The sequence below is a fragment of the Telopea speciosissima genome, chromosome 4 (assembly GCF_018873765.1).
Source record: "Telopea speciosissima isolate NSW1024214 ecotype Mountain lineage chromosome 4, Tspe_v1, whole genome shotgun sequence".
Lineage (NCBI taxonomy): Eukaryota > Viridiplantae > Streptophyta > Magnoliopsida > Proteales > Proteaceae > Telopea > Telopea speciosissima.
Window position 1 is genome coordinate 48,539,482 of NC_057919.1, and position 16,201 is coordinate 48,555,682.

The 16,201-nt window shown below is 42.1% G+C and overlaps 1 protein-coding gene across 1 annotated transcript; it reads right to left on the bottom strand.

Annotated features, from left to right (window-relative positions):
* Positions 1–8,808: 8,808 nt before the first annotated feature.
* LOC122657315 (amino acid transporter ANT1-like) lies at positions 8,809–10,217 on the bottom strand. The gene has a single exon (XM_043851978.1). It carries the CDS (start codon positions 10,137–10,139, stop codon positions 8,859–8,861), a length of 1,281 nt encoding a protein of 426 aa, XP_043707913.1. The 5' UTR covers positions 10,140–10,217; the 3' UTR covers positions 8,809–8,858.
* Between the last annotated feature and the right edge of the window lie 5,984 nt (positions 10,218–16,201).

Genomic DNA, 16,201 nt, shown 5'->3' on the forward strand with positions numbered 1-16,201 from the left:
GAGTACGAGTGTTGTGCCACTTACAATACTTTTGGTCTTTCAACTCGTGGTTGGGTGGTATTTGGTGCCCCTGGCGGCAACTTGATCTGTTTATCCTTGAGTAGCTGATCGAAGATCAATTCTACCTTTAAGATGTCGAAGGAGTATGTTACTTTCAAATCGAAGGTCCTTTAGGGTGCGTTTTTTGACTGCTCGGCCTGCTTGGCCTGGTCAGTCGGCCTGGTTAAGGCCTTACATATGTAGGGTTTGCCCTCTGCTATCTCGGTGGCGTCTACTTCGAACTCTACGTAATCCACCTATTTTTTGTCACTATTTCCCAAGAGTGGGAAAGCATGTCCAGCGGCATCCTTATAGTAAGTCCCAATAGAGGCCGTTTTGGTTAGCTTTTAGGGTGGAAGAAGGAGAAGAGAAGAAAGAGATAGAGAGTGCTCCACGGTTTTGGTTTGGTGTGTTATGTCTCAAAACAAGAGACTAACATGTTTATATTGAAAATAATAAGTAATTACACATAGGCCCTTGGCCTCATACAAATGACAAAAAGAATACACAACAGAGGGATTATGTACATATATACCCCTGATACAACTATTTACTATTCTTAACACTCCCCCTCAAGCTAGGTGGTATGTGTCATACATACCCAGCTTGTCTAACATAAAACTAAAGTGATTAGAGCCAAGTCCTTAGGTGAAGATATCTACCACTTGTTCATTTGTCTTCACAAAAAGAGTACAAATAGCCTTAGAGTCTATCTTCTCCTTGATAAAGTGTCTGTCAACCTCAACATGCTTTGTCCTGTCATGTTGAACTGGGTTGTGAGTAATACTAATGGCTGCCTTGTTATCGCAATATAGACTCATAGGTTCAGTCGTCTCAAATCCTAATTCTTGGACAAGTTTCTTCAACCACAAGATTTCACATACACCATGAGCCATGGCTCTAAACTCTGATTCAACACTTGACCTAGCTACCACAGGTTGCTTCTTACTTCTCTAGGTGACTAAATTTCCGCCGACAAAGGTACAGTATACAAAGGTGGATCTTCTATCAGAAATAGACCCAGCCCAATCAGCATCTGTATATACTTTAATTCTCAAGTGACCATTCCTAGAGAAGAGAAGACCTTTTCCAGGGCATGACTTCAAATACCTGAGGATCCTGTAAACTGCATCAAGATGTCCCATCTTGGGTGCATGCATAAACTGACTCACAACTCCAATAGCATAGGTGATGTCAAGCAGGGTGAGTGAGAGGTAGATTAGCTTACCTGCTAACCTCTGATACTTTTCAGCATCCACAAGAGGTTCACCACAATCTTCCCCTAGTTTGTGGTTCTGCTCAATAGGGGAGGAGATTGGTTTGCATCCTAAGTAGCCTATCTCTGTAAGTAGATCAAGAACAAACTTCCTTTGGCAAACATTGATCCCTTGCTTGGATCATGAAACCTCAATCCCCAGAAAATACTTCAATAGACCGAGATCTTTGATCTCAAACTGCCGAGCCAAATAACGCTTAAGCTTTGAGATCTCAGCTTCACTGTTTCCTGTGACCACAATGTCATCAACATAAACAATGAGAGCTGTAATTATGCTGTCCTTCCTTTGTATAAACAATGTGTGATCAGCTTGACTTTGAGTATATCCATTTTGCAGGACAGCTCATCTGAACCTCTCAAACCAAGCCTTAGGAGACTGTTTGAGTCCATAGAGAGCATTCCTAAGTCGACACACTTTCCCATTGTCACTAGGATGCTTGAACCCAGGAGGAGAGTACATATATACTTCTTCTTCTAGGTCACCCATGTAAGAATACATTCTTCACATCAAGTTGGTACAATGGCCAATCAAGATTTGCAGCCATTGAGAGAAGTACACGAATGGAGTTATGCTTGGCCACCGGAGCAAAGGTTTCCTGATAGTCAATGCCATACACCTGTGTATAACCCTTGGCGACAAGTCTTGCCTTATACCTCTCCACAGTACCATCAGGCTTGAACTTGACTGTAAATACCCATCTGCATCCAACAGGGATTCTCCCTTTAGGGAGTTCAACCAGATCCCAAGTGTGATTCTTCTCAAGTGCCAACATTTCTGTGTTCATCGCTTCCCTCCATTTGGGATCTGCCATAGCCTCTGCTACATTCTTGGGAATAGAGATGGATGAGATAGCCACAGTAAAGGCTATACCTGTAAGGGAGATAGAATCACAGGAAACAAACTTGGCAATAGGATTAGTGCATGCCCGAGTTCCCTTGTGGTGGGCAATAGGAAGATCTAAGTCTGAGAATGTAGAGGAAGGTATACCTGTCTCAATGGATGGAGGCTCAGGATGAGGAGACGAAGAAGGATTTTGGTAGATCTTCTTTATAGGAAGCCATAAAGAAGGATTTCTCCTATCCTTCGTATACACTAGTAGCTCCCCCTGTTCTCTATTCTCCTGTGCACTAGGAAGCTCCCCCTCAACAATAGTATCCACAAAAGGTTCCTCATCAATAAGAATAGTATGCACATAATTTTTCTTTCCCTTGTCAATCTGAAAAGGGGAAATAGGGACAAGAGAGGAGAAAGGAAATGACACAAACTCGGGAACCTCTTCACCCTCAACACCACCACCAAGAGAGGAACACTCCCCCTGAAGGGGTGACCAAAAATACAGAATGATTTCAATGAAATGAACATCTTTGGAGAGAAGCCACCGACGAGTAGGAGGATAATAGCATTTATACCCCTTGGAGGTAGGGGAATACCTAAGAAAGATGCACTTGAGAGCCTTAGGATCCAATTTAGTGCGGGCAGATTTGCTAATATGTACATAGCAAATACACCCAAACACCCTTGGAGGGAGAGAAAAAGAAGAAGACCTTGAGGGGAGGACATCAAGAGGAACCTTGAAATTCAAGACACTAGAGGGCATGTGATTAATAAGAAAGACAGCAGTGAGTAGGGCATCAGACCAAAAAGTTTTTGGAACATGCATGGTAAACTAAAGGGATCTAGCCACTTCAAGGAGATGGCGATTTTTCCTTTCAGCCACCCCATTTTGTTGGGGGGTATCAACACAGGCCACCTGATGAATAATGCCATGGTCAGAAAAAAAGGTTTTCAAACCACTATACATATACTCCCCACCTTTGTCAGAGCGGACAATTTGGATCCGAGTGTGAAATTGGGTAGACACTAACTCATAAAACTGTTTCAATGCAACATAGACATCACTCTTATGTTTCAAAAGGTAAACCCAAGTAACCTTAGAAAAATCATCAATGAAAGAAACAAAGTAGCAGAAGCCACGCAAAGAAGTAATAGGGGAAGGCCCCCAAACATCAGTATGGATAAGATGAAAAGGTGAAGTAGATCTATTACCATTAGATGCATAAACTGTTTTACAACTTTTGGCAAATAGACAAGGTTCACAATGAAAAACATGAGTGACAGGAAAAGAAGTAAATAAATGTGGCAACAATTCCCTCATAACAGAAAAGGAAGGGTGCCCCATATGACGATGCCAGAGTAAAATATCCTCTTGAGTACATCCACCTTCTTGCCCACAAATATAAGACTAAGCTTGCACAACAGGGGAAACACCAGTCTCCAAAACATACAAGCCATTAGCTTCACGACCACTGCTAATCACCCTCCTCGTCACCAAATCCTGAAAAAGACAATGGGTAGGAAAGAAGGTGACAAGGCAGTTTAAATATTTAGTCAATTGGCTAACTGAAAGAAGGTTAGTGGCAAAGTTGAGAGCATGAAAAATAGACTTCAAAGGTAAAAGTGGGGCGACCTGGATATCTCCCTTACCAGAAATAGAAGAGAAGGAACCATCAGCAATTTTTACCTTATCTTTCCCAGAACAAACAGAATAGGACTTATACAGCTGAGACCTACCAGTCATATGATCCGTGGCACCTGAGTCAATGACTCAAGGTGTGGTACAGGAGGAGGAGGCCTGCAGTGCAGTGGAAGGAGGAGTAGCAGAGGAACCATCCAGATGAGCCACAATCCGGCGAAATGCAGCAATGTCTTATTTGGAAAGAGAGGATTCATCAGATTCAACGACTCCAACATGAGCCTTAGGCCCCTTCTTCCGCTGCCCTCTCGGTCCTCCAGATGAACTAGCAGGGGGCTTCCCATGGAGATCCCAACAAAAGTCCTTCGTATGCCTAGTCTTGCCACAATGGTCACATAAGAATCGGCCCTTCACAGTTCCCTTAGCAACCCCCTTATCAGCTCTCTTTGTGGAGTCTTAAGGGGTGGAAGAAACAAGAGCTGAGTGCTCAACAACAGTGGGAGCAGTCCCCATGGCGCCCCTACGGGTCTCCTCACTCTGTAGATATCCACACATCTCCTCCAGTGAGGGAAGACTTGGGCGGCCAAGGATTTGCACCCTAAGAGGCTCAAAGTCATAATTAGGGCCTCCAAGGAGAAATAAGACCATCTCTTTCTCAAACAACCGGTGCACTTTGACCTCATCATCAGGGTATAACTGAAGGTCTCTATAGTGATCATACTCCCCCCACAGACCCCAACAAGACTGTAGTACTTAGAGATGCTTCTATTCCCCTGGCGCATGCTAATAATCGGTTGGAGAAGTTGGTACACCTTTGTAGAGTCCCCAACTTGATCAAAAATACGAGCCACACTGTCCCAAATGTCCCTGGCAGTTTCCTTGCCCATAAATCTTCTTCCAATCTCAGGCTTCATGGAGAAAAGAAGCCAGGCCATCACAAGAGAGTTCTCAGTGTCCCATTTGGAGTACCCTTGCTCGGTAGGGAGGGGGGCCTTGATACTACCATTGATGTAGCCCATCTTCCCCCTACACCGAAGAATCAATTTCATGGAGTGGGACCAATCCAAATAGTTTTGGCTCTCAAGTTTGGCAATAGGAAGTTGGATATTGGGGCTCTCGAAGGAAGAGGAGTGAGGTGGAGCTGTTTCCACAAGGGGTAAGGATGTTTCAACATTTTTCTCACCCATAGTGAAGCTGAAATCAATCACTTAGGCTAGGGTAATAGCAGTACTTCAAGCAAACAGATATTGCGCAAAATAGTAGGCACAAACAGGGCAGAAAAATGGCCAAAAAAAGCTTAAAACACTTATAGATCTTCAAAAATTGTTCAAACAGTAGCGGAGTAAGGATGAGTATTGTTCCTTACCAAAAAAAGATGCAAATAGACCATAAACAATGGTCAAACAAAGACCTATTGAAGACCACAGAGCCAAACCCGGACTCTAGGTGGCGAAAATTCAGGCGAAAAAGCAACCACGAAATCTTTATGGATTGAATGAAAGCTTGCAAACAGCTTAAGAGAAGTAAAGGGAATCAAAGAGGACTCCCAAACGAAACTAGAGCACTAAGAAGCACTCCATTTGGATTCCAAACCAAAGAGAAATAGCTTGGAGAAGATAACCTAACCTGACCTTGGAACAGCAGTAGCAACTAATTGAAAGAGGACCTTTTTCACACTCCAATCTTCCTTCAAACACTTGCAAACAGCAGAATCAGCTCTGATACCATGTTAGCTTTTAGGGTGGAAGAAGGAGAAGAGAAGAAAGAGATAGAGAGTGCTCTACGGTTTTGGTCTGGTGTGTTATGTCTCAAAACAAGAGACTAACATGTTTATATTGAAAAGAATATGTTATTACACATAGGCCCTTGACCTCATACAAATGACAAAAAGAATACACAACAGAGGGGTTATGTACATATATACCCCTGATACAACTATTCACTATTCTTAACAGTTTTCCACTGGCTCTCTTCTTTCAGGAGTTGTTCATAAGGCACGGCTTGTAGTACCAGCTGACCAAGATCAGCAAAGTGTTGGCCAACAAACCTTTCCCGGAGCTCGAAACCCAAACCCACCAAGGCCATTTTCACGTACTCGCCCTTGGGCAGGGTGGTTGGGCACTTATACTTAGCCATTTTAAACTGGGAGATGAACCTCTCAATGGTTTCCCCTGGCTCTTGGCTCAGTTTTGCCAAGTCTCCTATCGTGACCTCGGGCTCAGTGCGGTAAAACTGAGTGTGGAATAATTCCTCCACCTCATGCTAGCTTTGCACAGAATTGGTGGGTAAATTGAAATACCAGGTAAAGGCCGATCCTGTCAAGGAATTGGGGAACAGCCTAAGATTGGCAGCCTCCAACCCACCTAGGTTTTCGCACTGCACCGTGAAAAGGGCTATGTGCTCAATAGTAGAAACCTTGTCCTCCCTTGAGAACTTAGTGAATTCCGGGATTTTGTGGTTTCTCTCAAGGTCTACTGCATCAAAGTATTCTGGGTAGGGTTTCTTATAGGTAGGACGTAAGGTCGTCCTGTGAAAAGGGTTAATGCTGTCTTGGATAATTCTAGCCAGCTCCTCTCGGTCAATAGTCACCGGTGCCCCTTGCGCTACGGTCTGTCCTCCCACGTTGGCCGGCCATAGGCCACTATGATTGGTTAGGCCGAGTTGGGCCCCTGAGTACACTTCCAGCCTCTGTTCAAATCCGAGGTTGTTCTCTCTGATATTTATCCTCGTAGCCCTATTCCCTGGGGTGTTGGTACTACCATTACTTTGCCTTGCGGGAGGTACCCTCCTAGAGGGATAGCATTTGCCCCTGTGGCGACCGTATTGCTTGGGCCAAGACCGGGTCTAGTGCCCCCTGCCTGCGCAATACTCGCGGCAGTCGGCCATTGTATTCCCATGGGGGTAGTCATTGTGGGATTTCCACTTGCTCCTAGGGCGGCCGCATAACTAGCGCTGCTGGGGACACCTAAGGGGAGGCTGTTTACCACATAGCTCCCTATGGGGTTGACGGCACTGGCGGAGGTAGCCTAGTATAGGGGGTTGACAAAGGTCGTCTGTGGCAAGCTAAACCTAGGCGGATCCCCAATGATAGGGTTTTGGCTAGAACTACCGTCGTATACAACCTGTAGGGGCAGGTTCGTTCGGCCCATATCGAGTTCTCCACCCTCGGTCTGTGCAACGGTTCCATCAAGCGGGGCAAGCGTCACATGCGGCCTTGCCCCTACTGTGGTTTGTTGCCTTAGGGCGAGGGGGGTTTCACGAAACTCCTCGAACTGGGTTTGTTGGCTGGCGACCGATTTATCGACCGCTGCCATCATGTGTCGTAAGTCATCAAAAATGGGTCTGAAGACGTCCACTAGGTATTGTATGCTATCCGTGAGGGGATCCATAGCATCGTGCATCACAACTGCCAATCGGTGCGCTGAGTCATGACTGGTATTGTTGCCATGTAAACCAGATGGTTCGTCCTCGGCCTGGTCTGTGAATTCGACCGCCGTAGGGTTTTCCATCTCTTCATCCACCATGATTTCCTTTTTGATTACGAGGGCGTCCAGGTCCCTTCTTTTGTTTGACCATAGCAATCGTTGGCTTATGAGGGTCCCACCGGGCGTGCCAAAATGTTGGCGAGAAAAATCGTAACAACTCACACACAGGGGAAAGTGCACGTGGTACAAATAGCGCAGGCGTGCCAGAACCTTTGCGCAGGTTCAAACAAGGCCGAAACACCCTGATCTGACTCCTAACCAGGCAAGTCGGTCTCTCTCTTGCCTGAGTAGCTCTAAGGTCTTTTGGGTTAAGCCAACAACGTAGGTTGCAAACTGAACAAACTAGCAAATTGCCAACAGAAAGAACTGCGCCAACGGACACAAACAAGAATAAACAAGATTGAACAATGAATGTATATTTCAATCATACCAGATATGAGCGTGGACTCTGCCAGTACATCTACGTCACTCCAAAAGCATGACCGTACATCCTCTCAAACCAAGTAAACGACAAAAACCAGCAAGTGGCAAAGGAAAGACAAATAAAATGCAAAGTAAAGTAAAATAAAGCTTCTGTCAGGTGTGTTTGTCCTTTTCTGGAGCAGTCAACCTCCTTATATAGGATAAACTCTTCTTCCTATCAGTCCGTGCAATTGCTCCCCACCAAATCCATTTCTCTAGGTCTCATATTTCCCAACCTCAACCAGTGCTTGCCACGTGTCCCACCAAACCTACATTGCTCCTAACCACTTGTGGCCATGGTGGGGCCCACCTTGCCTTGTGTTCTCAAGTTCCTTAAACGACGTTGCTCTCTGTTAGTGCCCTCTGAGCATCTGCCACGTGGCTCGACTTTTGGGTGATGGGATGAGATCGTGTTTTAAGTGATCTATCCTCCTACGGCTTGCAGCCAGGCCATCCATCCTGGCTCCTTGGCCCGGCCTGATCTGGACCGACGGTTTTTAGGAGCAAACAGTTAGTTGGAAGATTTTCTTGATTAATTTGGCTGAAAAAATTGGGGGAGTGGAAGGGGGGGGGGGTTGGTGTCGGTCATCTACCTTTTCCATCAAATGTATAATCATAATTAAAGAACACTGCATAGCTATGGGGGGTTGGGGAGTTGGAGCCTGGAGATTGCAATTCTTTAAAACATATAGAAGGGCAACAACCCAAGGCTAGTCAGCATCAATCTTTTGCTACCAGATCTGCCTAGGAAGGGAAAGCTACAACAATCTAACAAAGTTGCAATGGCTCTCTGTACATCACAAAGTGAAGAAGGTGAGGTTCAATCCCATGTCTCAGCTAATGACAAGGCTAAGAATGACCAGCCGACCTCAACGATAACCAAAACATGTCAATGAATCAACCTTTCAAATTCTGCGTCAAATACTTCTGTTGTAAGTTCCTTCAATCCAATCCTTTTCCCTCCAACAAATGACTCTAGCATCTTACAAGAGGAAATTTGATTCTGTTTTCAACTTCTGTTGTGTGTCTTTATCCTTTGTAATGGGAACAAACTTGTATAAACACCAGTGCACAACAACAACTACACCCCTGAAGAGATACATGATGCTTCAAAGTGATGTCTCAAAATGCACCTTTGGAGTCCCCTTTGGATACAACATTGTAAGTGCCATAAACAGCAAAAGCCAACCCACAACTCAAGATGCAGAAATCCAATGCCTTCTGCCACAAACGCATAGAACTGCCACAGAACATAAGATGAAACGTGGTCGGCAAGACAAAGGATAGCATCGCCGACACGGTGCTTCCCACCATCGATATAAACACACCAAAACCTGGAACCGCCACGGCCACCACCGCTGCAACCAACACCACAAGCGCTCTGCTCATATACACCACAACCCTCTCTCTTGCCCCTGCTCCTCTACTTGAATGGTAATGGCAGAGTTTCTGAAACCATTCCCTTTGTTTCAGCTTTCCTTCTATGATCTCATTAATGGGGTGCATCATTATTGGAAAAGTAAGCGCCAGCCCCACACAGAGCCCAATCTTAACAGCCGTAGCAGACCAATCATTTGGTAGATTGAGTGTTATAATGTCTCTTGTCTGGTCACCGTAAGCCAAGTATCCGAAGAACCCAAACAATACATACACAACCGTTATCCCTGAGAAAGCCATTGCGAGAACCCATGGAAATTTCCTCCGCTCACTCATCGACGACTCTAATGCCAAGGTCATACCAAAACCTTCATAACAGAACACCGCAACGCCTCCGGCGAATGGCAGCGCAGATAGACTCGTTATCATTTTTCTCTCAGAAAAACCTTCGAACAATTGGAGGTCTTGCTTGATCACAATCACCATGGCCAGAATGTTACAGATATCGGCAAAGATACTAAACGGGGCAAGAGCAGATAGGGAACGAATCCAAGAAAGAGCGATTTCGATTGGGACAAGAAGGAATATGAAGGAAGTGAAGCTGAGTTGGTGGGTTTTGAATATAGACGACAAGTTATGGCCGACAAAGATCAGATAAGCTACAGAACCTCCGAATTGCGAGAGAACTACAAGGGACTCAGTGAGATACCGACCTTTTTTTCCGAAGGCTCTAAAACCCAGATCGCCATATGTGTGTACTACATCGGATTCATCATCAGATGATGAAGAAGAAGCTAATTTGTCCCTGCACTGAACGAGGAGAAGCATACAGTAGTAAACGGGGATACTGGCGATGGTTACTCCGAGAGCTCCGGCAAGCCAACCTGCGACCCTGAAAGCGTAAGGGAGGCCTAAGACGCCGGTGCCGATGATGACAACGATTATGTTTCCAAGGGTTTGAGCCCATGAAGCGGTCCCTGTAGTTGAAGATTTGAGCAGAGGAACCTCCGTTTCTTCCTTCGCCATGGGTGACAGAGAGACCCAAGTTAGAGACTTGAGGACGAAGCAGCTAACTCAACTCAATTACCTATCAAAATCTAAAACCGGTCAATCTATTTCATGAGAGGTCTTCAAATTACAACTTTAGCAGAGGGAGAAGGTGAGCAATCAAAAGATAAGAAACCAAGAAATGCGGCAACAGCACTCGGAGGGCCTGTTCTGTTCCGTTCTGTGCGGCTTCTGTTATGGATTTGTTCTGTAGGAGGGGTTAGATTTTGGACAAATATTTTTTGGCTGTTACTTGCCAGCACTGTTCAAGGATCTGGGGCGGATCAGCTGGTGCTGGGACCAATAATCAAATTATTTTTTTGTGAAGAAAAAGAAATTCATTGCAGAAATTAGTAAACTTGTACATCACCAAAATAAGTAAAATAAACCAATCTACCATGGCAGCATGTGCAGTCCTGTGCAAGATAATACCCATCCAACGGTTTAAAGCACGATCGTACACCATGCACAATCAGGTATGAAAAAACTCTTTATATTTAAAATATATTTTCGAATTTATTCTTTATTCTTCGAAGAGGAGGCCAACACAACAATGTCTGGAAGCACTTGCGACAGTGTAGGTGGTGGAATTTTTTTCCTCTCAGGTTCCCTGCCCGGTACGGTTGTCCGGTTCCTCTCATAGGGGGGGGGGGGAGGGGCAGAAATGGTGACTTAACCTCACCCGGGCAGTGTGTTCGGGTAAGGGGTTAGGTCGTCATTTGTGCCCCCCCCCCCCTCTATGAGAGGAACCGGACAACTGTACCAGGCAGGGAACCTGAGAGGATAATGATCCGTAGATGGTGATGGGAGAGAGGTGATTGAGGGTGTTAAGACAGTTTGGGTCTTACCTGGACGGAGATGGGAATGCAACGGAAGGATGCCGTACGGATTTTGTTATTAGAAGCTTTACGAACTCGAACAATCTTCTACAATCTCTAGATATCTTGAAAAGACTTCTCCACAGAGAACTCCACACGACAAATCCCTGGGAGCAAATGAAACCCACAGAGAACAGAATAGTAACTTGGAGAGAAATATTGAGAGTGTGAGAGAGATATTATATTCCAACAACCAGGATTAGGGCTGAAAATAGATAGGTATATATAATGAGCCCCCCCTCCCCTTGCAAATTCACACTCTAATTAGGAATCCTAGGAGTGGAGAGAAACAAATAGGAGGGCCACCTTTAAGTGTCCGACTTACTCAGTTAATTAGGGTACTATAGAACCAACTATAAATGATCCATGTAGCACACACAGTGATGAAGCAGGGATCCATTCAATCACACTCACTATCGGTTAATACTAGCACATACAGTATGATATACATGTTATGGCGTAACTCGCACTGAAATGGGCATGCCACTCACAAAATAAAAGTCATATGGATCTAAGTCTAAATCGTTGTGGCAAACGCCTAACCGGAGTTTCTAGCACAATTACCCTCATGGCTTCTATCTGAAATTTCACATCCGAATTTACACAAGCTACATAGAAGTGTGGTATCTTCTATATTCGACCAGATAAGGTCTCATCTTAGTTCTAACTAAGGTGTCACAAAGCACAAATGCTCATAGGCTCATCTTACTCGCTATCCTCAAGCGCCATGGCGAATCACCCGTGTGTGTGTGTGTGTGTGTGTACGTGCGTGTGTGTGTGTGGAAAGAAGAATACAAATAAATTTTCATCCAATAAAGTTTCCAACGAAGGAAAAATACATATCAAATCTGCCTCAGTCCTAAGTTCCTCATATAAACAATGAAAACAACTCTAGGAAGTGCTAGTGTAGATATACTTCAAGACTACTCCATCTTGCGCAACTATGTCCCAAATGTAATGATAGTGTATCTCAATGTGTTTGGCCTTCCTATGGAACTTGGGGTCTTTTGCAAATGTCAGCGCAGCTGTGCTGTCACAGTGTATAAGTACAGTATCGCATGAGTGAACAAAAATACTAAGTTTCTAAAGGAACCTCTAGAGCCAAACGGCCTCCTGAACTGCTGTCGAACATGTGACATACTCTTGGGTTATTTTGATAACGGTTGACCATGCCAACTACGAAGCATTGTCTAGATGCATACACAACATCGCGTACATCAGACTACCTATTGTGGCTACATAGGGTACTTTGGACATTTGATTTCTTTCTCCATCAGTTTTAGGGCACTATTCTAGGCTTAACATGCACGCCTTGTCCATTGGAGTGTCTATGGGTTTCGAGTAATTTATATGGAATCGCACAAAAATCTTCTTTATATAAGTCCATTGAGGCAAACCAATGAATTTTTTTGTGCAGTCCCTCACAATCTTCATGCCCTACACAAAATTGGCCTCACTCGTGTCCATCTCAAGTAGAGGACAACCACTTCTTAGTATTGACAATCATCTTAATGTCATTCCCAGCCAGTAAGATGTCATCAATATATAAAGATAGGATAAAGAAACTTGCCTTAAACTATTAAACATATGTACAATGATCTTCTTCTGTAATACCCCAACCCAAGAATTTAACTTTTAATATTGGTTTGTTGTTTGATTTATAGAATGACTGGACTTGTTGGAAGGGAATCAATTTTCATGTTTGATATTGCCAATTTACAGTAAATTTTCATGTATTTATGATTTTTTTGCATGTTTTATAAGGAATTATATGAGTATGAGTATGATTGATGGTCATGTATGACTATGTATGGGTATTTATGTAATTTTATAATCCTTGACCTATGTATATAGACTATGTATTGATTTTATATACTATGGTACATTTTTATATATTATGGTTTATAATTATAAACTATGGTTTAAAGTTTATGAAATATATGTTTGGTTTACTATTTGGTTCATATTGGTTCATTGTGAGTTACTTTTAGTTCAATTTAAGTGCATAGTAACTTTTTCAATTTTGAAACAGGGAAACAAAGACATTATAGAAAACTCACTAAAAAGATTCTAAATACTAATTCACTATAGGTTGTGAGCATTAGGGTTAGAATTTTAGGTTCGATTTTATGAAAAGTTCACTTAGAAGTTCATATATTTACACCTTTGCTATCTCTATAAGTAATCTCTTTGGATGAGATTCCATTCACAAATTAGGGATTTTCATCTGGTGAAGTAAATAGTGTTGTAGAGAGAGTAGAGAGGGGATTTGAGAGATTTGAAGATTATCAAGGCCATTTTGAAGGAGCTATTGGAGGATTAAGGCTCTAATTGAAGAAGGAAATCCATGCTCATGATTTGAAGGTAAGAAAACCTATATTAATGGTTTGATTTTTGTTTTCAAGAGAGGGTTTTAGAGGATTGTTAGTATTAATAGCATGATTACATGATTCTAATGCTAGGTTATTGCTTTATTGAAGAAATTGTAACGCAAGATTGAAGGTCTTTGTGAAGAACTCTTGGAATTTGGGGATTTTTCAATTAAGTGAAAGGTAGGTTATATGTGTTTCCTAAATTGATTAAACAAAGAGGTTATTGAAATGATTTTAAGTTGTGTTTTCACAGAAATTAGTAGGGGAAAGCATGCTTGGAAGCTTGGGATCAAAATCCCCAATATTGGAATGAGTTTTCATGAAGTTTCTTTAATTTTGGATTTCTTGCTACGTTATTGCTTGAAAGCATGCTTGGAAACTTTAAGTAGTATTTTATTTTCGGTCAGATTGACCTGTGTGCATTAAATATGCCATATTTCAGTCGTTTCATATCGGAATTGAGTGATTTTTGTTCTGGATGAAATAATACTTCTGTAGCCACATGTTTTGTGAAATAGGTATTTTCCTAAATCTGCTCGTAACAGGGCCAAAAACCCCTGTGAAGTTATCCCATCCATGCTGTATTTTTCTCTGGGCAGACTGGTCTCAAAAACTCAAATTTTGATTTTTGAAAAAATAAGTGTATGGCATTGTTCCTCACATTATTCAGTCTTTGTACACCAAAACCACTTGATAATTCAATGATTTGATTACCTTTAGGGTCTCTCAAAGATCGTTTTCAAAGTTGGAAATCTAAGAATACGACAAAAGGCGAGTAACGATATTCAATGTGTTAGGACATGTAGCTTTAAGCTGGACATATATGATTTATAATGCAAATGAATGGATGACATGTTGAATACTAGTATAATATACCATGTATGCATAAAATGAGTAATGAAGGTATGATTTTATACAAGTATGTAAATCCTAATATGATAGGAATTATGACTTTTATGTTATGTATAATGAGATTGGCTAGAATGACAAGTAAGTATGAATGTTGGATTGTGAATGGAATGTTAAAGCAACGTTTTAATAGGTTATGATACTATATGCTTCCATATGCCTTTATTATAATGTAAATGACTGTACAAGTACATGATCATACGGAACCATGAATAGATAAAAGAAAAATACGAAGGATGTGTGCATATGTTGTGCATGCATTTATGATGAGGTTCCTATATAATATATACATGATCAAGATGTTATGAATAGTATATGAAATGATACAATGCATGTTTACAATGAAAGTTTAAAGTTAAGGAAAGTAAGTTAAAGCCTTAAGTCGATATATGACTCGGAATGGTGAATGTAAGTGTTATGAGAGGCATTGAGGCTAAGGTCAAGACATGGCCCAATACAAAAGCTTTGAGAGGCGTTGAGGCTATTTCCAAGACACGGCCCAGCATCAAGTGACACCATATCCAATGAGGAACTGAGACTAAGGTAAAGAATGAAAAATGAGTAACTAATGATTTAAAGAAAAATGGGGATAATGTAAGATGCATGTTACCTAGCATTGATTATGGATTCATGGATTATGTCTATGTTTAGATTTGCATATTGTTTATCTTGCTCACTGGGTTTTAAAGCTTATTCCAGTATTGTTAATTTTTTACAGAAAAAGGAGCATAAGACAAGGGCAAGGGAGTGGTGATTGAATAGGATCACTCCGTTTAAAGTAGATCTGAATATTTCTCTAGTTCTAGTTAAGGTCTAAATTTAAATTCATGGACATTTATTGGGATTTACTTAAGGATTGTACTTGTTTAAGGATGATTGTATTTTAAGGTATTTAGATGCCAACAGTGTTGCTACATGAAGGTTGGTTTAGGAGTTTTATTTATGGTTTATGGTATTGACTCCGATGCCCTAAACTAGATGTTTTCCGCTTGAACTCTAAATGATTATGTGTTATGGATCATTTTGAATGGATATCATTATTAGTAAGAGTTTTATACTTCATGAAATGTTTATGATCCATACATAGAATGTCTTTAAAGGCAAATGTTTATGTGTATCTTGCACAGTCCCCAGCTAGATCCGGTGTCATAGGCCCCACTAGGTCTAGTCATACTGGGGGTGTGACATCTTCTAACATTTCAAAACCAATGGAGGTAATGGCATGATGGAATCTAATATACCACTGGCTAGTTGATTGCTTAAGGCCATAGATGGCATGTTTGATATGGCAAACTTTGTGCTCTTGTCCCTTAACCTCAAAACCCACTGATTGAGCCATAAAGATCTCATTGTCCAGTTCTACATTGAGAAATGCAGTTTTAACGTCCATTTGATAAAGTTTCAAATCCAATTTTACGACAATGGCTAGAATGAGGCAAATTTATGCCATTCTCACCAACAGGGAGAATGTCTCTTTATAGTATACACCCTCTTTTTGGGTATATCCTTTCTCCACAAGTTGTGCCTTGTACTTGTCAATTGAATTGTTTGTTATGCATTTGACCTTTAGGAGCCACTTGTTTCCAATGACCTTACGCCCAAGCGAAAGGTCAACTAATTCTTAGGCTTGGTTCTTACTTATAGAACTCAATTTGTTTTCTATAATAGTTTGCCCCATTTTCTTAGTTGGAGAGGATAACACTTCTTTTACAAAAGCAAACTCATCCTCATCCCATGGAACACATATGAGAGCATTCCCCTCAATCTCAAAACAACGACAGGGAACTTGTCCACGTGTGCTTCTTCATGCAAGTGAATCTTGAGTGTCTTAAGAGTTTGGTTGTACACTGTCACTAAATGGCACACTCTTATTGGGCTAATG

What these genes read in the sequence shown, in the direction of transcription:
- LOC122657315 (XM_043851978.1), bottom strand. Translation starts at nt 10,139, where the DNA reads ATGGCGAAGGAAGAAACGGAGGTTCCTCTGCTCAAATCTTCAACTACA.